The sequence below is a fragment of the Triturus cristatus genome, chromosome 4_1 (assembly GCF_964204655.1).
Source record: "Triturus cristatus chromosome 4_1, aTriCri1.1, whole genome shotgun sequence".
In the NCBI taxonomy this organism is placed as follows: Eukaryota; Metazoa; Chordata; class Amphibia; order Caudata; family Salamandridae; genus Triturus; species Triturus cristatus.
In genome coordinates, this window is record NC_140585.1 from 994803836 (window position 1) to 994831188 (window position 27353).

Consider the following 27353-nt stretch of genomic DNA (forward strand, 5'->3'; position numbering starts at 1 on the left):
GACCCAGCTTGCCCTGCAGATGATTAATCAATGACTGCTTTTTCTACATAAAAGTTTCTAAGTCTGAAGGTAAACTTTCCACCGGAATGAACCTCGATCTGTGTATCTGACAAACGCTCCATTGCGGTCGGCCTTAACTTTGGACTTTGATATGATCTGGTGAAAACCAGATACCAGCGATTGGCACATTGTGCTTTTTGCTGCTATTTTTATTTCAAACTAAAAAAAAGAAATACCTCCAGTTCTGCTTATTGGAGTTTTGTTGTTTTGGTGTCATATTAATTAATACAATTTACTTCATTTTTACTGAGAATTTAGAACGGTTTGAGTACTGCAAAAATACTTGGCTTTAAGTTAAGCCTGACTGTTTTGTGCCAAGCTACCAGAGGGTAAGCACAGGTTTATTTAGTGACTTTTGTGGATCACTCTGACAAAAATTATGATTATTATTTGAGGTGGGTTTTCACCCCCCCTCAACTAATACTCCAATATCTTTGAGTAATGATAAGTATGTTATTCTTCACAGGAAAGATGGAAATTACATGGTTGGATTGCAGCAGTCAGAATTGCCACAAAATGTTTTTGACAGGGTTGAGTAGATTTGCACTAGAAAATCAATCTACACAATTTGTGATTGATTACTCTGGCTTTTAGCCAGTGCTCGGAAACGTTTGCCAAACTTCACACTATAAAACATTAAAATATGGCCTAGATTATGGAAAGGAAAGAGAGGAGTTCCCAAGTCCAGAATTTTATTGCAGTCCTTGAAATAAAATGGGTATTGTCAAGTTATGTCCTACAGTAGTTGTCAAAAGTCGAAGAAGATAAAGCTGAAGGCCACAACACCTTGTCCCCAGACTCAGCAGGCCATAAGAGGCACCAAAAGGCATTATGTGCCTTCTAACTTTACATGAACCAGCCCATAGAGAGCACCGCACTACCAGTTGTAGAGCAAAAGCTCCAGTCTTGAGAGTGTTTGAAATGAAATTGAAAATCCTGTGCCCTTCCTTTTTTCTGGAACCATGCAAACTTAGGGTCACTTCTCCCAGTAATTTGGTATCCTTGTTAGGGCTGCTACACTCCTGCAGTGCCCCGGTGCATGTTTTCTGTCTCTGGTGACCCCTGCCACCCTTGTATTGCCACCAACAGTAGAATATTTCTGTACAACTTAAGCCCACAGGCGATTATGGGGTGCTCCCTCTGGGAACATGAATAATAAGTAGCGGCTCCAGCTGCTTGTTTCTTGCGCCACGCAGTGTGTTCTTTTACCTTTTTATTTCTTTAAAACTTTGGGTCTTGGTTGTGCTTAGTCCCACTCTGGCACCCTGCCTACTTTCCAACTTTCGGGGAAGCCCAGGGAGCCAACCCCTTGCTGCCCCACCTGCTCGCCATGCAGGCAGCACTTACCCGTGCTGCCATGGGAGCCAGTAGTTCTCCTTCCTTGCCGGTACCTGCGGACAGGACGATTCTTCTAGTGTTGGTAACCACACACTCCATCAAGACCAGGGCACTAGGAGCGAGGCAGCCCACCACAGATGGAGAGAGTGTGACTGCACTCCCCTGTCCCTCCTCTCTCTGTTGGGGCTGAGAGTCGATTACTATAACGCCCTGTATCTGGGAGCTGGTGCAAGACAGTTCTCAAAACTACAGAATGCAGCCGCTTGAATATTGCTGGACTTACCTAAACATCACCCGACGTCCAGCGGTATAAAGCAGTGACATTGGCTTCCAGTTCGACGACGAGTGGACTTCAAGGCCCTCTTCTTGGTGCACAAAGCTCTATATGGAGGAGGAGCGGTAGATCTTAGGCTCCTCTTCCCTCGGTACGTACCAGCTGGCTCTCTTAGGTCTGCAAATATGGGGTTGGTATGTCTCCCAAAGACAAGAAGAGTCAGATGGGGAGGAAAAGGCTTTTTGTTCCATGCGGCTAGGAACTCCCTCCCTACACAGATGCGACAACAACCTAACAGAACTCTCTTTAGGAAAACGTTGAAAACCTGGCTTTTTGAAAAAACTTAGTTCTGCCAATGATGCACTACCGCACACACCTCAGCGCCAAGACGCCTCGGCAATAGCACGCTTAATAAATAATTCAGTCAGTCAGTCAGTCAGTTGGGGATCCTGAGCCCTGCTTCAGATCCTCTGAGGGGTGATGAAAGTCCCGGCTTCCGTTGCAGTGTTGGGTTCTTGGACCCATGTGAATAAAATACAGTTCAGGGATGGGATCCCTGGGCCCTTGGAGCTCTGGGGAGGGGGCCCCACGCATGCTCCCACCCAGAGTTAATATTGGCAAACCTTCCTTATCCAACCCCCTAGGCTCTGGCCCATCCCAGGGTTTTTAGCAACTCTGCAGCAGAGGTCCATGCACTCCGTGACCATGCTGGGGGTTCAAAGGTAAAATCCTTTCCCCCGCACATCTCAGGCCTTGTTTGGCCATTTTGCTTGGTTTGGGGCTCCTTTTTGCTCCCGGTGGTGAGCTCCTAGCCACATGGACCACTCTCTTTGTTAGCCAAAGGGAAGCAAAACTGCACTTTAAAGCACTCTAAAGCAATTTTCTTCCTATGTGTACAATAAAGTGTCACTGAAGGCAAAATCGTAAACCACACTGATAGATAGATCAATAATCTTTATTCAGTTTAAAAAAACATAAATGATGCTAGCTCATCCATTTCATTCATTCCGGATAAGAATCAAATGCACATACAACCCACATGTATCGAAGTTTTGTGTCTCAAGACAATTAATAGTGCTTGTCATAAAATCTATAAAAATTAAAATCAATAAAGTAAATATAAAACACATTGATTTCCACCAGTGACACTATAAACCATGTTCAAGTATTGATGAAATGTAAATTAAAATCATGGATTAATTAAGTGCGCCAAAAGTACTTTGTAGCTTGCCATGGCGAGCTACCTATGCAGTTACTGGGCTGCACACAGCCATAGTTTCACATGTGCAGCTCTCATACGTGTTTATGTGTAATCAGCCAAGTGTCCCTTACCCTTGCTGGGTCGCAGCAGCCTTATCTTAAAAGGCAGACACCGGCAGTAAACACACACAGTCCATCTGCTGTGTGATTACCGTGGGTAAGACGCATGTGAGACTCACCCATAGTAAAAAGTCCAAAACTGGATGGTTCAAAAAGCAAAAAATCCAGGCGTAGTGAATGGGTGGAACCCAATTGCAACAGTTAAACTAAAATGAAGATGACTTACAACTCTCCCTCAATGTGTCATTGATCAATGAAGCCCAATGTCTAATGCTGACTTTTTACCAGATTCCCATTTAACCCAAAAATATGTTTGTGTTCATCAGTGGTATGAAACTGAAGAACTATCCAGATCTGGCTCTTCAAGATTAACCTCAATGGCTTCTCCTCTTCCTTTACCTCCTGCACCTAGTCACTCTTCTACATAAACACCAGCTTATTCCTTTTGGACCATGCATAAAATAAATCTCAAAGAGAATGGTGGAAGCTCAGTCTCCTCTGCAAAATGAAGCCCTCCAGACCATCCAATAGCTTCAGCTCTGATGTTGAATGACTCATTCTATTTAATATTTGTGTGATTACCACTCTTCTCATTGCCTGTGTTGCTCAGCCCTGGTACAACTAAAACATGCTCTACCCCAGACACGTGGTAGCAGTATAAATATCAGCGCAGTAGTCCTTCCCAGAGGCAAGTCTATCAACCAGACTACATCAACTTGAATTCATACAGCACAATGTTCTAGGGCATCAACCCACAAGGTAGAAATCTTGGCATCTCTAGTCACCTCCACACCAGGTGCAACACAACCTTTCTAAGGCTGAAAATAAAGAATTCCTGAACGGATTTGGTGGGAAAGCAAGTATTCTGTGTTTAGGCACACAGTGTCTGAAACAAACACCTTTAATCTATCACAATTTCTCCCTCTCTGCAACAATTTACTTTACATGCCACTCGCAAATTGAAAGCACACACAGCTCATTACACCATCCCTCACAGTTTCCACATCTCCATTGCTCCATGAAATGGACTCAGCACCGCTAGCCTCTCCCTGTCTCCAACCTTCCTCCCTCAAATAAAATCAACTGTTTCATGCTCCCATTGACATTTATAAATATCCTTGCAGAGCATATTTTGACATGCCTACTGACACCAGAGAAGGGTGAAATGTCTTTGCTGTAAGTGAAACAAAGGAAATGTTCCCATTTTATTCTACCATCAGAGCAGAATTCGTCTCAAATCATAAAGCAATTTCTTTTACAACAATTGTGAGGGGCTGGGCAATGCAATTAACTTTGCTAGCTGTATTAAGGTTAACACATTGTCTTGAAGTGCCCTGACAATGCTTAGTTATTTTCTGATTTGACACACCCAAAGCACCCACAACTCACCACCACAGCTGTTCTTAAATATTATAGCTGACAATTATAAACTTGAAAGGCTACCGTCGAGCCTTATAACTAAACTATATGTCAAAATTAAACCGCTTGTTCCAACTATAGCATATAGATGATGCATTCTTATTTTAGATGAGCACACACCTCTTATAAAGAATAATAGAATACATCAATGATGAATTAAAACAGTGGGGAAATAGCAAATTATATCAATTTAAAGAATGCAGTGCAAAAGGATGACAGTTGTGGAACTCAAGATAATATATCCTTTATGATAGTGTCTTTATGTTTGGTCAATGTTTCTAAATTATGTTTCTTGCAGCCCAGTTAGAATTAAATATAGATAATACATTGGTTCAGTGAAAAAGATGAACATGCAGCAATGCAGGCAGGTTGCCCAAAAACCTACCAACCTAAAGGTTATTAAAGATCCTTTGAAGAGAGAAATATGTTCACATCATTCATACAAGTACTGACAATGCCAGTAGTTCTCACCAGTGAAGCAGATTGACTTTGCCTATGTATTTTATTTTCCTAGATGGCCACTACAGATCCAAGGTGATCATCTTTCAATGAATTTTCTTATTCTTTAAGAAACTCCACACAAACATGGCTGGCTCATCATACACCTGCGTTGGTAACTTTCATTTTAGAATGAATTTTCATATGCTTTAAGAAAATCCATTCAAAGAGGTTCACCAAAGATATTCATCCTACTGCAGGGTCATCTTTGAGTGGACCTTCCTCTCCTATTAGAAAATCCAAATAAAAATAGCCATTCTGGATGTGTGGGCATTTGAGGGGCCATATTAAAATGGGTTTTTGTGAAAGTTGAGACTGGGTGATAATCTTGGAATGGCTATATATGGATTTTTTAAGATAGCTGTTGGATGTGTCCCTCTTGGCAGGGTCACCCTCAGATGTTTGCTTTCTGTTGCTCAACCCGTTTTTGTTTGCATAAGGACTCTGTGAACTTTAACACAACTAATTAGTCCTGAAATACTTGTGTCCTCCCCCTAAAACATGGTATAGTTGGCCTACACCTTATTGGTACTTTTCATTTACTTGTAAAGCCCTAGTAAATGGTACTGCAGGTACACATGGCCTGTAAATTAGTTGCTACTAGTGAGCAGCAGCACTTATTGTGCCCCCCACTATTGTAGCCTGGAAAGCATGTCTCTGGCCGGCCTCTGCAACCTGTGTGGGCCGCTTTAAACTGTCATTTCAACCTGACAAGATAAATCTTTTGCCAGGCCTAAACCTTTCTTTTTGTTGCATATATGATATAAGTAACCCCTGCGGTAGGCCCTGAAGCTTATAGGGCAGGGTACATTATATTTAAAATTTAGGAGATATGTACTTAAGGTTTACATGTCCTGTCAGTGAAAAACTCCCCAAATCGTTTTTTACTGTTCCAGGGCCTAGTTCTCCCATTGGCTAACAATGGGTTAGTTTAGTACATTTACTAAGTGCTAATATGGAGCAGACAGAGATATGCTCTTTACACTCAAATGATTTGTAATTTAAAACCCTCTTTAATGGTGAAGTTAGATTTTAAGTTACAAGTCTGAAAATGCAACTTTTAGAAAGTTTGAATTTACTTGTTTCAATCAACTGTGCCTTCTGCCAGAGTCCTAGGTCACTTGACTGTGAATGGCTCTGCTGTTGGAGTTTCTGTATTGCTTCCAGACAATGAATAAAGGGGCCTTAGGTGTGGACAGAATGGACCACCCTGAAAGGATAACTGGGGAGGAGCTGTACACAGCCTCACTTACACTTCAAAAAACTTTCCCTACAACACATGGAAAGGAACCTGACACTCTTTTGTCACCAAAGACAGTTTGGAGCCGTGACCATGAGAAGGGAAGGAACTTTCCAGAACCAGTGTTGGGGTTAAGACAGGGAGTCCATCCACACAAAGACTGGCACCTGGTATAAATATTGGACCTCAAGAGCCACTCGTCACAATACTCCTACACCTCTGAAAGATTCAGAAGAAGGACTGTCCTGCTGCCATAGGACTGCACTGCTGCTTGAAGGACTGCCCTACTGTCTGAGAAGGAAGATGACACCTGTTTCGTTCATCCCAGGCACTCAGAATGACTGCAATGGTCAGATGGCTGACCTTCTGTGTGAGCCACAGGTACAGAATAAGCTTCAGAGGCCTCCCTGTAACTGCCCAGCTGACCCGTTGCAACTGGACCTGCCTGGACCTGCAACAGGACCTGCCTGAGCCCTGCTGCTGGCCTTTGCTGGAGTAAGTCTTAATCCCCAAAAGGTGCCCTTTCTGTTCCTGGGCCCTTGGTTGGCATCAGTGGAAGCTCCACTTGACAGGAAAGGTGGAAATCCTGAAGTTTGGGACTGTTGTGATTGCAAACGGGCCTGTTCACATTGAAACTCTGTCGCCCCTGATGACTGCCAACTTGAAGCTCCGGTGAGACCTGTCCATTGAGCCAACAACGACTGTCTGCAATAATAGGCAACACAAGACCCGCAATTGGCACTACAGCTGTGACAGCCTGCAACGGCCGCCAATGCAAAGTTCTAGCGATGACTGGAACTTCGTGCTAGAGCAACAACTGTCCATGTGCCAAAAACCTCCACCTCACGGCCTCCTCCAATAGGAATAGAAACTCTTCACACCAGACTTGAGAAGAAAATGTTTCAGCAAGGATTACTTGGTCCCTATATCTGACCTGGGCTCCATCGCAGTCGGCCTCAACTTACAACTTTTCCCCGGTCTAGCACAACCGGATGACAGTGAGTGATGCTTTGTGATTTTAGGGACTAATTTCACTATACATTTCAAGGAAGAAAATGAGTCCTACACATTCACTGGACTGCAAGGTATAATGTCAACAGTTGAAGAAAAACACGTCATTCAAACAAAACCAAATGAGACCAAAATGCTCCTTGCGTGGGACAAACACAAGAACAGAGAGGAAAGCCATAGAATCAGGAGAAGGTAGGTTAAATAGACAACAAAGCCATGTAATCATGACTTAAGGGGTAAGCCAAGCTCACTGCATGTATTGCATTGTTTGCAATAGGTCTTGGACAGCACACATCTGATGCTGTCTTTAGGTGAGACCTTACAAATGAGGGGGCATCTCTAAAGTAAAAGAGAAACTTATGAGTTTGGGCCTGTAACTAAGATAACTATTCCACCACTCACCTACTAGCATATAGAAGTTTGAACTTAATGAATGTACTGAATGTACTGTGTACACACAAATACAGACACACATGCACCCCTACACACACACACATACACCTTAGGCATATGCATATCTCCATACATTTACTAATATGTGTACCCTTTATTTCACAGAATTATGGAACTTCTCATTTCAAAGATCAGTTACGAAGTGTCAGATTCACTCATGTTGAAATGCCTACAGAAGGTCAGTTTATTTTCCTTTTTGTTATCTATTCTTGTGTGATTATGTGGCATGAAGCCGAAGATGTTACCAGACTGCAATGAAAAAGTGCCCAATGCATTTTGTGAGGGTGAGGGGTTGGTGGCTGATGGTTTTATCAAAGAAAAGAAAAAAGGAGTTAGTGGATTGCCAATATTATAGCAAAAAGAAGCCATAATGCCTGAAGATGTATGCACACTCACCAATTTGCAGGCCTGTAGGTATTCACCGCCATTTTTCAATCTCTCACAATCTGGGAAAAATCAGAGATTAAATAATATCAATGGTATGAATAAATTAATTTCCTGGGTTGAAGGAAGAGCACCCCACGTCATTGTAACTTTGGAGGAAGAGGTTTTCGATAGGGAAAAAATAAATACATCTACCACAGACCCTACAGATTTTCTCCTGAAAAAAAAGCCTGTGTGTATTTTCACATGTTTAAAATAATATGTTACTTGGAAAACTGTAACTGGTGGAGGTTTCAGGGTGCAACTCTTCCATGCATAAAAAGAGGTTTGTTATTTCCACAAATGACTAAATCTGCACCCTTGAGAAATTGTAAACTTCTGGTTGGAAACTCATTTCTTTCAGAGTGAGACCCAAAGACTTTTAGGACGTGGAGTGATTCATTTGCAGATGTAACAAAAGCAAAGTAAATAAAAGTAGGGATAGGAAATGTAAGTCTAGTTTTTTTTACATTGCACACAATCAGACAATAGACAAATGTCCACTAAATCAGACAGGTAGGAAGAATTTGAAGTGGAGGTAGATACAGTAATCTTCTCATAATCACAAAATTTTGAGCATGTACCAATGATGGGAATCTCTGGCCCCAATTCACAAAGGTAATCGTAGACCTGAAGTCTAAGTTTAAACCTGAAGTCCAAGTTTAGTCTTGAAGTCTAAGGACCCAATTCACAAAGGTAAACTTAAACTTCAGGTCTAAACTTAGACTTCAGGTCTAAACTTAGTCTTCAGGTCTAAACTTAGATTTCAGGTTCAAGTTTACCTCTGTGAATTGGACCATATTTTTCTCGAATGCATTGTCTCCTGCTTAGCCAAGAAGAGCTAGGACATTATTCAAAAAGTGGCAGAGTAAGAGCCCATTGAACCACTGATTATCTGAGCTCACAGTTCTCTTTTAGGTATGAGGAAAAGCACTAGATTATTATCAGCGGAGCCTCAGCTGTCTCTGCCAAAATTAAACTATGATCTGGTAGACATATGCCACTGGGTCTCCAGGTCATAGTGATGGTTGCCCTGCCTTAATTAGGGTGGGGTGATTATCTCTAGATTTCCCTTCCAGTGATCGCTATTATGTGCATGCCGGTCCTAGGCAGGGAAATCCATTGAGGGTTCCAAAATGTAGGGAGAAAATTACTTGTCGGACTGGGTTACCATTTTCAAGAAACAAACTACCAATTTGGAAGTGTTTCTCACGGAAAAAATAAATTACCAAGCTCACGAACAAACATGGTGCCTTCTTGGAAAGGCCAGTGGTTTCAGTAAACCCCCCACACTGCAGACTCTATTGAAGGCACAGAGATCCCCCTGCCTGTCATGGATCTCTAACTTTTGTTGACAGCCTTCAGTTAAGGGAGCAGAGGCTGTTGCCTTCGCTGACCTGTGGGACTGGCGGAACCCCACCAGGTTTTAAATGACCCTACAAATCTTCTTCAACATCTCCTTTCTGAAAGCAACCATGAGTGTTACCCAGACAAAAATATGTTTGTTTCCATTTTGAAATTTAAAGCTTAGAAGATGAAAGAGGATCTGTAGTGGTGATTTTTAAATAGTAACTTAAGGGGTAGGTCGACAGTCAGACGCTGAAATATCTTCCAGGTATTTTTGAAGGACCTCAATTCATCTACTGTTGTGTGAGAATGATTCATTTTGCTTGCATCATCTCCTAGATCTTTATTGAAAGGTTGTAAGACAATATGATATGAGCATACACTTTCTATCTTTATTCAATATAAAGACATTCTGTGAACAACATACATTTTGGATGAACAACATACATTTTGGATCACAGACAATATCAATATTTCCATTTGTTTTATTTGCAGCTACTTGCCCTCAATCATGCCTTAATGGAGCAATGTGCACAGATGCAGGCATCTGTGACTGTGAGACATTTCAGGCCCTTGGAAACAGGTGCCAAATTGGTAAGTTTCAGTGAGAAAATACTGTGTAAAGAACTGATCCCTCTTTTAGGTGAATTATGAGATCTTGGGATAATGATTAATTATATATACTGCGATTTTACATGAATATTTTTGTAACAGGTCTGTTTCTGGGCACGTACTGAGAAATCATGGTGAGAAGGAAAATACCAACTAAGTATTAAAGATAAAAGAGAACAACAAAAATGGTGTGCTACCAATGTTCCATGGCAGTGATCTTGTTATATATACAGCCATGAAAAAGTGGAGAGATATTAATGTTGATTTGGCTGGGTGAGAAATGAAGAGAGAGCAAGCATAACAATACTGTTTATTTTTTTAGAATTTGATCTGCTTTTATATCATTACAGTCATTTTGTGAGTCAAATACAATTATCACTACTGTTTAAAAAAACGTTTACATTAATTGCATCAGTTGCTTAATAGCTGCAATTGCCCCCTACCACAACCTTTAAATGTAACTTTGCTTTGGTGTAGTGATCAATCAACTATAATACGGCCCTGTATTTTTAAAGGAACTCCCATTATTATGCAAACATGAAACAAACAAGAAAATAAATACATAGATAGATACAAGCAGATTTAACACTTTTGATAAAATAAAAATAACCAAAAACCAATAAAATATGATATGCCAAAAAGGTCAGTTTTCAACTTCACAGGTGTTCAATTCAATAGAACTTTGAAGAACAATCCCACAATTCTTGGATGTAAAATTTGATGTGATTTCTTAGGACACTAGAATTAAGATGCATCTTTCTTATTGTCCCATCCTTCCACAACATTGTTATCTGGAATAAAGGCCTGGGTTTTACAAGTAAATAAATAATGTATTAAAATTTCCATCATCAATAATTGACACCGATGTTTCCAAGAGTAAGTATGCTAAAATAGTACCTAAAACCAGTAACTCTAGATAATTCATTTTATTGAATTCATGCACAATGAAGATTTTTGCTTTTAGAGCATGTCAGTTTCCTTTGTACAGGTTTTGTGATGCTGGAATACGGAAAAATACAAAGGGCTAAAATCTTTGCAGATATTAGATTGACAAACAATGAAACCATCTTCAAAATATTAAATGTTTTCTTAAACTACGGTGACAACCCTAATTTGTATATTTTCATATTTTAATTTTCCTTTTTTTCTCCTTTAATTTGGAATCTATATTTGTTATTAATGAATTTGTCATAACAGTTTCTTGGGCATGGTGTCAGGTCAGATACGCAAAAAACTCAGGACAATAGAAAAAAATATTAGGTCTTCATTATTGTGTGGCATTGAAGCATTCATTACACAAAGGGCCTAATTACACTTTCCGGCCGCTGGTCGGAGACTTTCCGACCAACATTGTAGGTTTAACGTCCGACCATCCGTCATATAATGACGGCCGTCGGAGTTTAAACCATTCGGTGAATCTGACACGGTTCCGATGAGCTTAAGGCACCTGTTAGCTAATCAGAATGGCCTTGTAATCAATTAAGGATAGCTTTTTCACCGTCGGGATCATGATGTAGGTTTCCAACATCCTTTCAATGTCAGCCTTTCTGACATGGAAAGCCTGTTGAAAAGTGATTTTGCGGGCCCCTGGCAGGGCCCCCTGGCACTAAGAATGTGGCCCCGGGGGTCACCTATGGTGCCCCCCTGAAAATCCCTGGACTGTGTGGCAGACACCATGAAGTGCCTGCCAAACGGTGCAGGGATTTTCACAAACTCCCATTTCTCAATGGGGGCATGTGCTGCGGGCTGTTTCCACCCAACACACAAGCTCCCATGGAGAAATGGAAGTTCAGTTGCAAAGTGTTCAGGTGTGTAGAGCCGCCGACCTATATTTGGGGGATTCCCTCACCGAAACTGTGTTGGTCGGAGGCAACTCCGACCGACATTATAATCAGAGCCATAGTCTTTAGAGTTGTATTAACTAGATGAAAACATCAATTGTCTGGTGTCCACAAATAACTAAATATACAACATTGTTAGGAAAATGATATGTTATGTTTACAGAAGAGAAGACAAGACTTACTGTGAGATTATTTGACAAAATGACTTGCACTTTTCACTTTCTTACAATATAATGGATCATTCGCCAAGGCATGGGTGTGTGATTTTTGTGGGTTTTTGTCTCTACTTAATCACTCGCTATTTGTAGCCCTTTTGAGCACAAGACAATATTTAAATTGTTTTAATAAATGAAGCAGAGTAGATTGACATAATATGAAATAAGAGGAGTGGCTTAAATTGGTTATTCCTATGAAGATATAGGTCACATTTTCTGCCACTGCGCATCTATGTAAGTACTTCTATTTTTAAAGGATAACCCAAGCTGGGAAACAGTGGTGTTCTGAAATTAGCATTTGCTGAAGACTGTCCACATGGCGACTGATACTAGTTCATGTACAATAGTAAAGCAGGGAGAGGTAAGAACTTATTTTGATAGCAGCCATACGATCTAGGGACACGTATTGGGAGTAATGCATTACTGATGTAATGGTAATGAAGCCTTCTATAAAAAAAAAATCTATTAGATAAACAACCAGGCAAGGAGCATTGGCCACAGTGAACATTGGTTTATTTGATCCAAAATAATAACTGCAGAAAACATGTTTTGGAAAGTTCTTCACTTCATAAGGGCCATCTAGTAGTTTTATCATTCACTACAAAATTAACAAAGAAAAATAAACAATCACTATAAGTCACACTGTTCCATTTAAACTTACAGGCCACACAATTACATTAGGTATTCAAACTACACACTTATATCAACACTAGCGAAATTAATTTCCAAAAGGTTAGTCCATAATTTTTTTTAATTAATACTTGATTCTTTAATTAAACCAATACACTCCTATCTGTCCCTACACCTAAGGACCCTATAGGATGTTGCTCATTGACCAACGCACCTGCACTTAGATTGCCTAGTCTTTTAATTTATTTTCATATATTTAAAATGTCATTTATATTAAAGATGAATGTGATGTCCATATGTTTAAAACATCATGCATGGTAATATTTTTCTTAGTGCCCAATACTGGTAAAGAAAGAGATGGAATATGCAAAAGTTGGGGGCAGTATCATTTTGAAACATTTGATGGCATCTACTACTACTTTCCTGGAAACTGTTCCTACATATTTGCGAAGGATTGCAGCTCTCCAGTGCCTCAGTACACTATATGGGTAAGTGTAAATGGCCTATTCCAAAATAGTTTATTAAACATGTGCATGAAAAAAATCACGAATTTGCAAATCAGCGTAGACCTTGCCCTAAATATTTGGCCCATAATGGTCTTTGTTACTAATTTATTACTACTGTATATAAATCACAGCTTGGCAAATGTTACTTCTCCAACGGGCAGTAATGGTAGCAGGATGGCAAGTATACTTTACTGCTATTATGAAGGTACCGTTTGGAAAATAATACCGGGATAATTTCTGCCAGGTGGTACAAATCACAGTTGGAAATAAAATACATATGTTCATGTTTTACCATTTTTACATTTAAGTATTACATTTACCTGCTGATAGTAAAATTAGTAAATTTCACTGCCGGTTACTGATAATATATGAATACAAATGCATAGCCATTTGAGGGGTGGAGCTGGTCAGGCAGATAGGCGGGGGTGCAGACGGTGATGGCATTGTAGCTGGTACAACTTGTTTTACATTTGGTGAAGGCTGGTAAGAGAAGCAAGTGTAGTTTCATCAATTAAGATCAATTGATGAAGATCAAGTAATCTTAATTAGACAGGTCATTTTACAACTCCCTACAAATGGAAATTTTGCAATCTGATCTATGTGTAGGTCACCAAGCATGTTACACACCCATTCCTAATAGAGTAGGTATTCCAACTCTACATCCTTGTTTTCAAATGGGTGTGAGTATAAAAGGCCTATACTTTTTTGTATTTTGCATGGACTAACATAGCTAACCACATTATGGTCATAGATTAAATAAAATATTTTCATAGAAAACGAAAACATTGATTGCTAAAACTGAACCGCATTAATATCACCCTTGGGATCCTACCTGGTCCTGATCCTACCTGTGCAGATGCATGCCTATATTACTTGCTCTTTCTTTCCCTCTTGTTTCTGCTTTCTCCAGTTCCATTTGCGTTCTTGTTTCCTGTCTTTTTCCATCTCCATCTTTTTCCTTTCCTTCTCTTTTTTCCCTTTAACTCCTGTTCTTTCCTCTCCTCCCGCCCTTTACCCCTGGGCATGTGGGTGTGGATGTAAGTATGGCTTGTATTTTCTATTTCCCTTCATTCTCGTTTTATCATGTTATCATCTTCCTTACAGTCCACCACCCGCCCCCATCCCATTGATTATTCTGTATGCAATTGTGTATCCATGAGGCCTCCTAGATGTTGCCCTTCCTCGTCCTTCAAGGGCCTCTGTTCCGTGTGATCTCAGCATGTCATATGGCAGTATTTTGTTTCATTTTGTATTATATTCTTTCATGCTATATTATTGTCTCACAAATGCACGCTCGCTTTTGTGCCACATTGTATTTTCATACATCACCTGCAGATGTTTTCGGGTTCTGTTCTTTTCCTAGGATTTAGTCTGACCATCATAGACAAGGTCAAACAACAATGTCCCTTGTTAGTCTATCTGGTCAGACACTAGCACATAGACATAACATGAGAATGCAGCTGCAGTTTGTGAGCAAACATGTCTTGCCATGGTATGCTCAGACGTGGGTCCCGTGCTCTCCATGCCACTGGAATAAAGCTATCCTGGCTGAATAGGGGTGAAACCCCGAAACCGGTCCTAGGATGCTTGTTTCCAGTCCAGGGAGGACCTGGCTTGGCAGTTCGGGCTGGACTGTTCCCATGAGGCAAAGGGTCAAGACTGATTTGCATATGACTGGGTTCAAACTGGAAAGGCATGGTGAGCAAAAAAAGCGATGGATATGGGCCCAGATCTCTGTACTGGGGTGAATGTATGACATTGTTCTGCATTCTGTCCATCAACTGTTTTTGCATTATAACTTAGGGCAGGAGTTTTAAAAGACACATTGAGCGAAGGTCCTGAAGCAAGATTACTGTGTCAGCTGACATGTAGAACTTCCATCTATGTATATTAAGATACGTGGTCTGCCAGAGATCTTCGATATATAATCATTTAGCTTCAGTAGGAGAAGGGGGGGGGGGTAGGCTAATCTACCTTATAACATGACAGGGCTTTTTATGCTATCTGGCTTGCTAACCATGCTAGAGATAATGTTGCTAACCATTTGGTTTCTCATTTTGGCGCAAATACTTCATCTTAGGACATAATAGTTTAAATAAATAATCTAAACTTCCTTCGTGTCTCTTGTATATATTATTGTGGACAAGCACCAGTGAGATAGCGAAAGGGTGTGTGTTCTGTTACTGCGATCCCTGAGAGGATCGAGAGTGATGTATTCTGGGGTACCAACTCACTTAAATTATATATATAAATTAAAGTGCAAAATTGATTAGGAGTCTTATTAAAAGTGAATATTACTCTGGGCAATGTCTTTAATTGCAGTACCTAGGCTATTTTTTCTGTACAACACGGACTTTGCCTTTATTGTCAAAGTCATATAAACTCGTCACCACAACAACAATCAATGTTTGGGTTGGCCACCTCAACAGATTACATTTCACTTTTAGGAAACGGCTATGAATGAAAATCCCCTACCTCGGCTCAATCCCAAGGGAGCTTTTAGTAGCAATTCCCTCTGTTGCAACACCACAAATCTTCCTTTGAACTCTGGAGCAGTCAACATGTCTCTTTTCATCCCAGTGCACAAGGAAGGCTTTTGGTGTCAGATTTCTGTGTCCAGGTTGGTTACAGAGAGTCCTCTGAAAGTGGTGCAGGAGTTCACAAAACTCATACAAAACTCAGATGGGCTTGGATGAGTCATCCCCCAGATAGAGCTGTCATTCAGAACACATTAACAATGGCAGAAGGGAAATTGAGACTCCGGCATGAGTGCTCTTCTCCCACGGATGAACAGGCCTCTTTTTTTCAGGATACTTACACAAAGTTTGGGTAGTTTCTGATATGCCATTGAGAGAGTTACTCGTTTATGTTTATCTAAGAAGTTTCTCATAGCTCCACCAGTCCATAGTTCTGCTGTTGCTGTCATTTTCAGCTGCTAAATTGAAAAGTGATTGCATTGAAAAGTGATAAAGGGCGTGGCATGCTCAACCACAGCAATATTTTGCGATCAGTTTAATTGATGAATCTAAATTAAACCTATTCACTTGTAGAAGCGCAGAAATAATAATAAAAAAGAAATACGCACCTTTTTTTTACAACAACATTAGCTCATATGGAAATAAGTTCTAATTCAGTTTCATAAAATCCAGCTAGGCCACATGCCATCAGTAGAACAGAATGCACAAACGAGTACAGCATAATTATGTATAGAACTATGAGTGGTTCACCCTTCACAGCTGGGGTGGTTCCCTGTTCGTGCTGATAACGCAAAGCAAATATAAACCTGAAATAATGTGAACAGCAGAAAATCCAAAAGGCAGCTTTTTTTTAATAGCTATTTTGAATGTTATTCTTAACTTTCTAGCTGCCCAGAAAGGCTCCTTAGTTCTTCCATCTGCAAAAAAGCACTGCAAACAAGTAAGGCAGATGTTAGCAACAAGGGATCATCCGTGAAACAAATAAAAAGGACCACTCCTAGTCTACTAACCATCACAACCTGGACCACTCTCCCTCCAAGTTATTCCTCTTTGCCTGGTTTGCACCCAAATGCTCTCCCAATTATCTGTGCCAATGCCGGGCAAAATCACAAGCTTCCCGAGTAATATCTATTCCCACAGGACATGTGGCCAAGGTTTACCCAGGTCAAAAGCAGGGGAACGCCATGGTCAGACTGTTGTCATCCATGGTGACCTTTAGAGAATGCATGGCTATCATAGTTTGTCAGTGAGCATAAGACAAGGGTTTGGGGAATCCAGGATGTGTGGATGTGTGTGGGGCATACTGCCTTCCGGTGTCCATTTTAAAGGATGTGCTGAATCAAAGAGATCTTTAAACGACCCAAACTCATAGGATATGCTTCCTACAATCTCTCTTCCGGTTCCTAAAAACACAGATAAGACGTTTGTGTTACTGATAAAGCCCATAGATCACCGGAAAGTTGAAAACAATTGACTGACGTAAATTTGTATTATGATTTATCATATCAGGCTTTATTATTACACAGTATAACGTAGTTAGAGACAGATGTTTTAAACTTAAGTTGCTAAATACAGGTCACAATTTGCAACCAGTATTTTTGCGGCCAGCATGGCATTTCGCAAACAGAGCCAGCTGTCTATCTTTAAATCAGGCCTAAACTCTTGCTTTGGGAGTTTGTTTTTCAAAATCAAAAACCTTTGCAGGTGAGTGTATCAACATGGCACCTGCTAAGTGAAGGATCAATCAGTGCCTTGCATAGAGCCACTGCAGCAGCAGCGCTCCTAAAAGTACAGAGATCCTGGTATGCCTACGAGGAATCTCTGAACATGATAGGTCAGGGACAACAGACTCTGCTGGCATGACGGACCACCCACCAGGTTCTAGCTGAGCCCTTACATCGTTTATGTACACTCAGTAGACAAAATATAGAACAACATATAAATAAAATTTAATAGTACTTCCTGGAACCGATATTTGGCCATAAACACAAAATCTTTCAAATAAAATGGTGACCTACGGCCGTTGTTAGCTTCTGTAGATAGTCACTTTTGATTATTTCATGAACATTTATTTAATTATAAATTAGTGCTTATGAGGTGTAAATCAGACCTAAATAGGCGACTGAGCACTTGCATATGTTGTTAAATGAAAGTTGACTCTGAGAAACAAGTTCTACTCTCTGAATTGTATTGTATTGTATTGCATCATTTGTGCAGCACTTAATACCCCTAGGTGAGGTGTTAAAGCACTTGCCTACATAGATAATGTGCTACACCATGTAGAGCCTGTGCTTGGAAGGATGTTTTCTTTGTTTTTATCCTATGAGGGAAGTGTTTCATTATCACGGTTGACCACCAAAGTGCTGTTATGGGATGCAGCGTGTAGCAGTGTGGTAGATGATGAAATGTGAGAGACAGATGCTCAGTTTTTTTGATTTAAGAATGCAGGTAGCTTTGAACAGCTCTGCAGGTCCATTTATGGTATTTCTGATGATATAGTCTATAAAGCTGGTTATTGCTGCAGCTTTTTTCTCTCTGCATCCCTTGCCTATTTAAAGGAGATGAGATCCAATAATGGCACTTAAAAAATGTGACTGTACAGTTGGAAGTCTGTCCATTTCAGGTTTCCAAAGCTAAATACGTGTTCAATCACAATTATTCGCAGAGGGAAAAAAATCCTGCTCATGAAAATTAATGAGGAAGGATTTTTGCATATTGCTGTTTGTAATCTTTTCGAGCTGTGCTGTATTAGTACACCCGATACAGGTAAATGGCTAGCAGTTTCAAAGCTAGATGGTCTGGATTTATTGTGTTGACAAATTAAAATACACATTCATCTTTACACCATTAATAAAACCATTAAGAAAATAAATTAGTCCTTTGAACAAGCTATGGCCTACCGTGCCAATATTTGATTTGTAGGTTAATATGGCTCGACCTCGTTGCACAACAGAAACTGGATGTGTTCACACTGGATGAAATTTATACTTGAACCACTCAGTGAATGGGATTTTCACTGATATGTGTGAAGTAATTAAACAAGATTTCATTACAGCATTGTGACCCCAGCCACTCTTTCAAATAAGTTTAACAAAACACAGTTTCACAGCAGTTTCGTTTTTAGGTTGAGCGTAAGCATACAACCTCATGTATACTTTAGTATACTTCTCTGTTGGCTTAAAGCCATCCCCTTCCTTTTGATTTGTATGTTTCAGTGTCCTTTAAAAATCCTTGCTTGCTAATGGTCAGTCCTGCCTCTTTGTCCCTCCTTTTACTCTTCGTTCCTCCCAGGCAGCAGGGATTAAGTACAGTATCAGTACGTTTGGTTGTGCTTATCTGTTAGTAGGGGGACTATTTTATTACCTTTGGTACTGCCCTACTCATGTTAGACTGTGGGTGCTTCAGGTCTATAGCGGCTTGCATTTTTTTGCAGCATTCATCCCTCCCACCTCCTCCTAAGCCGGAAAAGACCAGCTGCAACAGGGGTTTTCTGCTAATGGTTTAAGCTGTGCTGTATCTATGGAATATGGTTAATGAGAGGTTGAGGCAGGAATCTTCTAAAGGTGCAGGCAGCCTACAAATGTTTACTTTAATTTTCTCCAAACTGCCGGGCATTTTGGGGATATTTTTGTTCCCCTGTAAGCACTACAACCTAGAGGTAGGCATTTCAAGCTGGCAGTTAAATCCCAGCAGCCCCGTCCCCCCACCTCCCTGGTTTTGAGTCCGACTAGCTCCTGTCATCTTCCTTGGAGAGGCTCTGCCTGGCTCAGGGCTGAGCTCCCACTCAAGCTGCCACCGAGTCTCAAACAGCCTTTATTTTGTTTTGTGTTTTGCAAAGGGCTGTGTTTCCGAACAAGTTGTAGTTTCATATGCATAATGTTTTTGCAGGTTGCTGACTGAAGGTTTTTTTTTGTGTTGAACGGACTGTGTTTTAATTCTGAGAACCAGTTGTTATTTTCAAAATTATTTTGAAGCTTAAACGGGATTTATTGGGATTTATAGTTAACAAAGGAAACCTTTTGACCTTTAAATCTTTCTTAAGAGCATTCTCCAGGGGCCCGTCTGTAGCTTTAGCTGTTGCTACAGCCTTTCACTAAAACAAGCAATATTTATTGTTTCCAGATGGCAGCAGAGACCTGCTACATCTGGGTATACACATAACTTTTTACAAATGAACTGGTTTCTGTGCATAAAAGATGCAGTACTAGGGAGCAGTGATCAACAAAATATGCAGAATTGTATCATTATAAGGAACCGTATTAGCCTTTGCGGCTTCACATGTTGCATTTCAGATCAAGTGCCTATGTCATTCTTATAGTGCCACATATGCTTGTCTCTTAGACCTCTGCAAACGTGTATGGAGGGCCAGTGGGAGTGTAGCACTCAGGAAACTGTGAAAACACTTAAATGAAGCTGCTGCACAGTTTTCGTGTTTCTATTTTACTATCGTTGCCATTTAAAGGTTTGTAACCTTGGCACATTGGCCCTAGAACACCGTCAGTCAAACATATATAGTGCTTGGTGCACTTTCTTCCTTAACCATGATATTCCGCTATATCACCCTTTCTCCACCCTCCAACATCCAACCCCCATGCATGTTTTTAATTGTTTGATATTTTCACAGACACATGGTTACGGTGCAATAATATATGTATACAAAAAAGTCGTGGGTCTGCTCTACGATCAGCACATCCATTCATAGTCATATACTCAAAATTTGATAAAGATGTATTATTTTGTGGGTGCTCCCATGGTGTTACACTACCCACCCACCAGGGTGTGTTTACACTAGAGCTGGACACCAGCCTAGAACAATGTATTCAACTAATACACCAGAGCACACCTTATCGTAACTGTTATCCAAAACATGAAAAACCAGTCTATAGAAAAAATTAATGTTTAATCCTTCAGTGTATCCCTTCTTTTTTTCCCGGTATAAGGACTCTTGAATCAGATTCTTCTTGATAACTTTATTCCATTTCACAATCAATAGTGAACAGCAGCAGCCGAGGTACGTTTCGCCCCCTCTGGGCTTTCTCAAGGCTTTAAAAGAATAGATGTCGAATGTTCTTTAGGCTTCAGAATATAATTGCTTCACTTCCATGATCAAATGTTCTGTACATGTGTACAGGTTGTTCTGTCACTTCAATTATTCATGAATTTGAACCGCTTTAGAGGCGCGAGTGATTCTTATCCAATGCATGCTTTACAGAGTCACCTTTTCGGTTTAGACCTTGATAAGTCTTATCTCCGTTATGTCTTGGTAACCACTTCCTGTGAACGCTCACAGGAAGCAGTCACTGGGTTAACCCTTTTCCAACGTTTGCCCCTTGTCGGCTTCCTATTATTTGCTTAAGTTGCATGGAGAGGATAACATGGGAATCTTTTAAAATTGTTGCTTACTTTGGTATAGAGTAATAATATCTATGTTTAAATATCAATGTGACACAATATCAACTTGCAGGAATATCGTTGACCAGAATATCGACATGCAGGTAAGAAATATCGTTTTTGTTAATATCGAAGTTAGTAATATCGTTAGTCAAAATATCGTTGTTAATATCAAAATTTATTTTAGTGTTCTGTATTTTAGTATATGTGTTAAAAGTATAGTTTATTTTTCTAATGTATGTTTGACATTTTTAGAAGTAATTAATTTTATGTTACGCAATTTTTGCGTATTTTAGTTCTGTAGAGGGTTGTGGGTTTATAGGTGAATAGGGTGGGAAGTAATTTAATTATAATATATTTACATTATGAGAAATTAATTTTTTAAGAAATTAAAATTGCGTTTTAGTTTCGTAGTGGGTTGTGGGTGTATAGGGAAATAGGATCGAAAGTAATTTAATTAAAATGTATTAATTAATGTTAAGTAATGAATATTTTTGTATTTAATAATTCATATTGTTAATTGTGTTAATTAATTTGTTATTCATTAGTTATTAATCGGTTATTAATTAGTAATAATTAATTGGTAAATATGTTAATTGTGTTATTTTTTTAGGAGCGTGTTGTGGGTTTATAGGGGAGTAAGGTGGGAAGTAATTTAATTATAACGAATTAATAATTTTATTAATATTATGCATTTAATATTTTATGTTGTGTTAAATATTTTATTATTTATTAATTATATATTAATTATTAATAATTAATTGGTAAATATCCTAATTGTGTTATTTTTTAAGAGTGGGTTGTGTGTTTATAGGGGAGTAGGGTGGGAAGTAATTTAATTATAATTCATTAATTAATAATTTGTATTAATTACTATTTGTGTATTTAATATTTCTTATTTTTAATTGTGTTACATTTTTTGTTATTTATTAATTGGTTATTAATTATTAATAACTAATTAGTAAACATGTCAATTGTGTGAATTTGTTATGAGTGAGTTGTGTATTTAGAGGGAAGTAGTGTGGCAAGTAATGAAAAATTAGTATAATGTTTTATTTTTTCAGATAAGATTTATTTATTGTCATTTTATAGTCTTAATAGTATGAAATAATTTATTACTCATTGTTTTTTGTTATTAGTCTATTAATTAATAGTTAAGCAATAATGTTAATTGCGCTGTGTTTTACAATAGTGGTGGTGTTATTTATAGGGGTATTTATAGGGGTATTTGGTGAGAGGTACATTAATTTTTATTATTTAAGTATTTGTTAATTAATGTTTATTATTTTGCTGGAGTGGGAATAGTAAATTATTCACCTCCGCTATCCAACACTTTCCCTATTTTTGCAATTGTTGGAGTGGGAATAGTAATTTTATCCCCTCCACTATCCAACACTTTCCCTACTGTTGCACTCTGTGGAGTGGTAATAGTAAATGATCCCCCTCCACTATCCAACACTTTCCCTACTGTTGCACTTGCTGGAGTGGGAATAGTAAATTATTCCCCTCCGCTATCCAACACTTTCCCTACTGTTGCATTCGTTGGAGTGGGAACAGTAATTTTATCCCCTACGCTATCCAACACTTTTTCTACTGTTGCACTCTGTGGAGTGGGAATAGTAAATTATTCCCCTCCGCTATTCAACACTTTTCCTACTGTTGCAATTGCTGTAGTGGGAATAGTAATTTTATCCCCTCTGCTATCCAATACTTTCCCTACTGTTGAACTCGTTGGAGTGGGAATAGTAAATGTATCCCCTACGCTATCCAACACTTTCCTTACTGTTGCACTTGCTGGAGTGGGAATAGTAAATTATTTCCCTCCGCTATCCAACACTTTCCCTACTGTTGCATTTGTTGGAGTGGGAACAGTAATTTTATCCCCTATGCTATCCAACACTTTACCTCCTGTTGCACTCTGTGGAGTGGGAATATTAAATTATTCCCCTCTGCTATCCAACATTTTCCCTACTGTTGCACTTGCTGCAGTGGAAATAGTAAATTATTCCCCTCCGCTATTCAACACTTTTCTACTGTTGCAATTGTTGTAGTGGGAATCGTAATTTTATCCCCTCTGCTATCCAACACTTTCCCTACTGTTGCACTCATTGGAGTGGGAATAGTAAATGTATCCCCTATGCTATCCAACACTTTCCTTACTGTTGCACTCTGTGGAGTGGGAATAGTAAATTATTCCCCTACCCTATCCAACTCTTTCACTACTGTTGCACTTGCTGCAGTGGGAATAGTAAATTTTTCCCCTCCGCTATCTAAAACTTTTCCTACTGTTGCAATTGTTGGAGTGGGAATTGAAATTGTATCCTCTCCGCTATCCAATACTTTCCCTACTGTTGCACTCCCTGGAGATGGAATGGTAAATTATTCCCCTCCGCTATCCAACACTTTTCCTACTGTTGCGCTTGCTGGAGTGGGAATAGTAATTTTATCCCCTCCGCTATCCAACAATTTCCCTACTGTCGCATTAGTTGGAGTGGGAATAGTAATTTTATCCCCTCTGCTATCCAACACTTTACCTACTGTTGCAGTTCCTGGAGTGGGAATAGTAAATTATTCCCCTCTGCTATCCAACACTTTCCCTACTGTTGCATTCCCTTGAGTGGGAATAGTAAATTATTCCCATCCACTACCCAACACTTTCCCTACTGTTGCATTTGCTGGAGTGGTAATAGTAAATTATTCCCCTCCGTTATCAAACACTTTCCCTAATTTAGCACTCCCTGAAGTGGGAATAGTAAATTATTCCCATCCATTATCCAACACTTTCCCAACTGTTGCACTTGCTGGAGTGGGAATAGTAAATTATTCCCCTCCGCTATCGAACACTTTCCCTACTGTTGCACTCCCTGAAGTGGGAATAGTAAATTATTCCCATCCACTATCCAACACTTTCCCTACTGTTGCACTTGCTGGAGTGGGAATAGTAAATTATTCCCCTCCGCTATCCAACACTATCCCTACTGTTGCACTTGCTGGAGTGGGAATAGTAATTTTATCTCCTTCGCTATCCAACACTTTCCCTACTGTTGCACTCCGTGGAGTGGGAATAGTAAATTATTCCCCTCCGCTAGCCAATACTTTCCCTACTGTTGCACTTGCTGGAGTGGGAATAGTAAAGTATTCCTCTCCGCTATCCAACACTTACCCTACTGTTGCACTCCTTGGAGTGGGAAAAGTAATTTTATGCCCTACGCTATCCAATATTTTCCCTACTGTTTTAGTTAATGTAGTGTAAAATGTTGTTTTAAAGATAAATATTTATTCTAATATTTTATTTTATTATATAAATTATTTATTTTTATATTTATCTTACAGGTTTATGTATATGTATATATGTATATATATGTATTTATGATTTTATTATGTTTGTAACGTTTTATAATTTAATAAAATAATTATTTATTATTATTATTATTTAGTAAATATATATATACATTTTTTATATATGTTTACATTTTCTTTTATATTACATTTATAATTTTAAACATTTTTAAATAATTCTAACTGGTTTTTTATTAATTATATTTATTATTTAATTTATTTGATATTATTTTTAAGACATTTTAAAAAACGATATTTTGAGCAACGATATTTTAAACAACAATATTTTGGTTTCGATATTTTTGTACTTACCTTTGTAGAGATAGGATGTCGATATTTTGTCCATCGATATTCTTGACACGATATTCTGGTAGGTCGATATTGTTGTCGTCGATATTATGTCAGTGATCCGCTTACTTTATATTCCCTCAGCTAGGAAACCTTTTTTAAGAAGTAGCAAGGTAGTTTTGTGCGGCAAACACAATGAAGTCACTGAGCCATCCTAAAGCCTATTGGAAAGGATGTGGCCTAACGGCTAGAGCAGTCTATCTTGGAGCCGGGTTCGAGTCTCGGCAGGGACGCTCAACAATTCTGGGCAAATCACTTAATCTCCTTGTGCCTAACAAAAATGAATCTGTCTGTCTGTCATGCAACTGGTGCTCATGTAGAGTGCTCTGATACCTTCGGGTCTAGTTTTGCGCTATATAACACCCCCCCAAGCCTATAGGAACTTCCTTACTTTAACTCTTTTGCAACGTTTGTCCCTTTTTGGCTTCCTATTAGTTGCTTAAGCTACGTGTAGAGGATGAAATGGGGATTTACAAACAACTTTTTAAAACCCCTGCTTATTTTATGTTCACTCAGCCAAGAATTCTGCAAAAAGAAGTAGCAGGGGGTTCCAAAGGGCAGGCAAGGTGTAACAGGCAGCTCCCCTTATAGACGTATATCATGGATACATTTACACGCTAAGTTCGGTCCAAAAGTTACTGCATAGTTTATCACATATAGCAATTACCATTTTTAAAACACTCCGTACCCTTGAAATTTTTACAACGTATATCTCCACCTATTTAGACATTTAACTCGAACCCACTACACAACATCAGAGCACTTCCCACAATTAGGCCTCTCTTGTGAAAACCCTCCCTCCACACAAGCAAGCACCCACATGCTTATGTGTGGGAAGTGCTCTGTTTTGGAGTAGGTTACACATATATTTCTTAAGAGGTGGAAATGTACCTTGGGAAAATTGCAATGGTAAAGAGTTTTTTTACACAAGGTAATTGCTATATGCTAATGGGACAGATGTAGTAGCTTCTGATACATTTTTTTTGACAAACTCAAAAGCACCATCGCCTTGCCACTGCAATTATTACATAGCCCACCAAGACTGTTTACGTCACACTTTCTGGTTTGCGTTCCACACACATCATCCCCACAGTTTTATATTCTTAACTCAACTTTTGGTTTCACAAATCTAACCCTTAAAACACACATTTAACTGAACTAAAACAATTTACAGAACCCCAAAGATTACATACCCACACTTCAGTTTTTAAGAAACAAAAAATATTTAATACGCACACTGGTAGTAAATTCACTTAAAAATATTTTTTCCCAATATATCTTTTCCACAATATTATCAACTTTATATATTTAAACTTTTAAAGTTTATACTACCGGTACTATTTAGGCTATTAGAATAAACAATTTGGGACACATTTTAAATGCTATATGTGTGTTTACAAAAGAAAAAACATTTTCTAAAAAAGAAACACAAAAAACATTTTTATTTTACTTATACTTAGTTACTTGGGAAAATATATCATTAAATGCTAGCCAACATATACCACTACACCATATCATTCGTTCATTCCTTCATCACATTACCTATCTCCTTTCTATTCTACTAACTAACATACACTGCCTTCGTAAATCTTCTTACACTATAACTAATACACCTCTCACATTCCACCCTCCCTCCAAATACCCCTTTCACTTACACCTTTATCTTTCTCTACTATCACATCTATCTCACTATCCCATACAATATCACCACATCAATAAAATACTTAACTGCACTTTACACACCGTTTCATTCAAACTATGTTCAAACTATCACTAAAAAAACACTAACACCATTCCTTTTATTAATCTATCTTCTAATAAACAAAAATACTTCTTTAAACAAGTATTACCTACACACTCCTTCTTTCTCACACAATATTTCTCAACCTGTCTCTCAATATCAATAACAACTACCTCCATAAACTACATATACCACTCATTCTTCCTTTCTGTCTCTTCTCTGTTACCACTATCTATTCACCATACCACATAATTCTACTACACAATTAAACTACACAACACATAATTCATCACCACTAAAACAACAACCATTCTAATACAACTAATATAATTTCACTACACATCTTGTACAACCACTACACTATACAACAAACACATTAAAAAAACAATAACATTACAACGCCAATACTGCTAAATATAACAAGTGCGAGACCTATTGTATTGCAAATGCTTGTTTGAAATCAGTGTGCCATTAACTTTTGAGCAAATGTTATTTAGAGGTGTGGTTGATTGTTTCTTCATGCTGTGAGCATGTTTACTTACATAGAATTTTGTCTGAGCTTAGTAGTTACCAGGAAATGTGAAGAGGAAGTATTTGTTGTCCACTCATTGTGTAAAGCATCCGAATGTATCTTGAGAGTGGGTGTGCTCAAGACTGCAGCGGGACTAGCATCACCTTGCAGCCTTCCCAGAAGAGTGTGGCTCAATGGGAGCCAGACGCCTTGATCTGGTGTGGGTTTGCGATAAGGGGAAGCACATTGGTGTCTTACAGTGCTCATCCTTGCTTGTCAGAGGCTGAAGGGGTGAAACGAAGGTTAGGGACCAGAAGGTTGAAAAAAGGGAAAAAATTAGAACTCGAGCTGAGATTCAT

The 27353-nt window shown here is 39.0% G+C and overlaps 1 protein-coding gene across 1 annotated transcript in view; it reads left to right on the forward strand.

The window, feature by feature from the left end:
- Positions 1 to 27353, forward strand: part of OTOGL (otogelin like) — a 939358-nt gene that overhangs the window by 49978 nt on the left and 862027 nt on the right. Inside the window, exons 5-7 of the mRNA XM_085653920.1 lie at positions 7719 to 7791; positions 9879 to 9977; positions 13015 to 13169. Coding sequence (XP_085510046.1) covers positions 7719 to 7791; positions 9879 to 9977; positions 13015 to 13169 — 327 coding nt within the window. The remainder of the gene's footprint in view (positions 1 to 7718; positions 7792 to 9878; positions 9978 to 13014; positions 13170 to 27353) is intronic.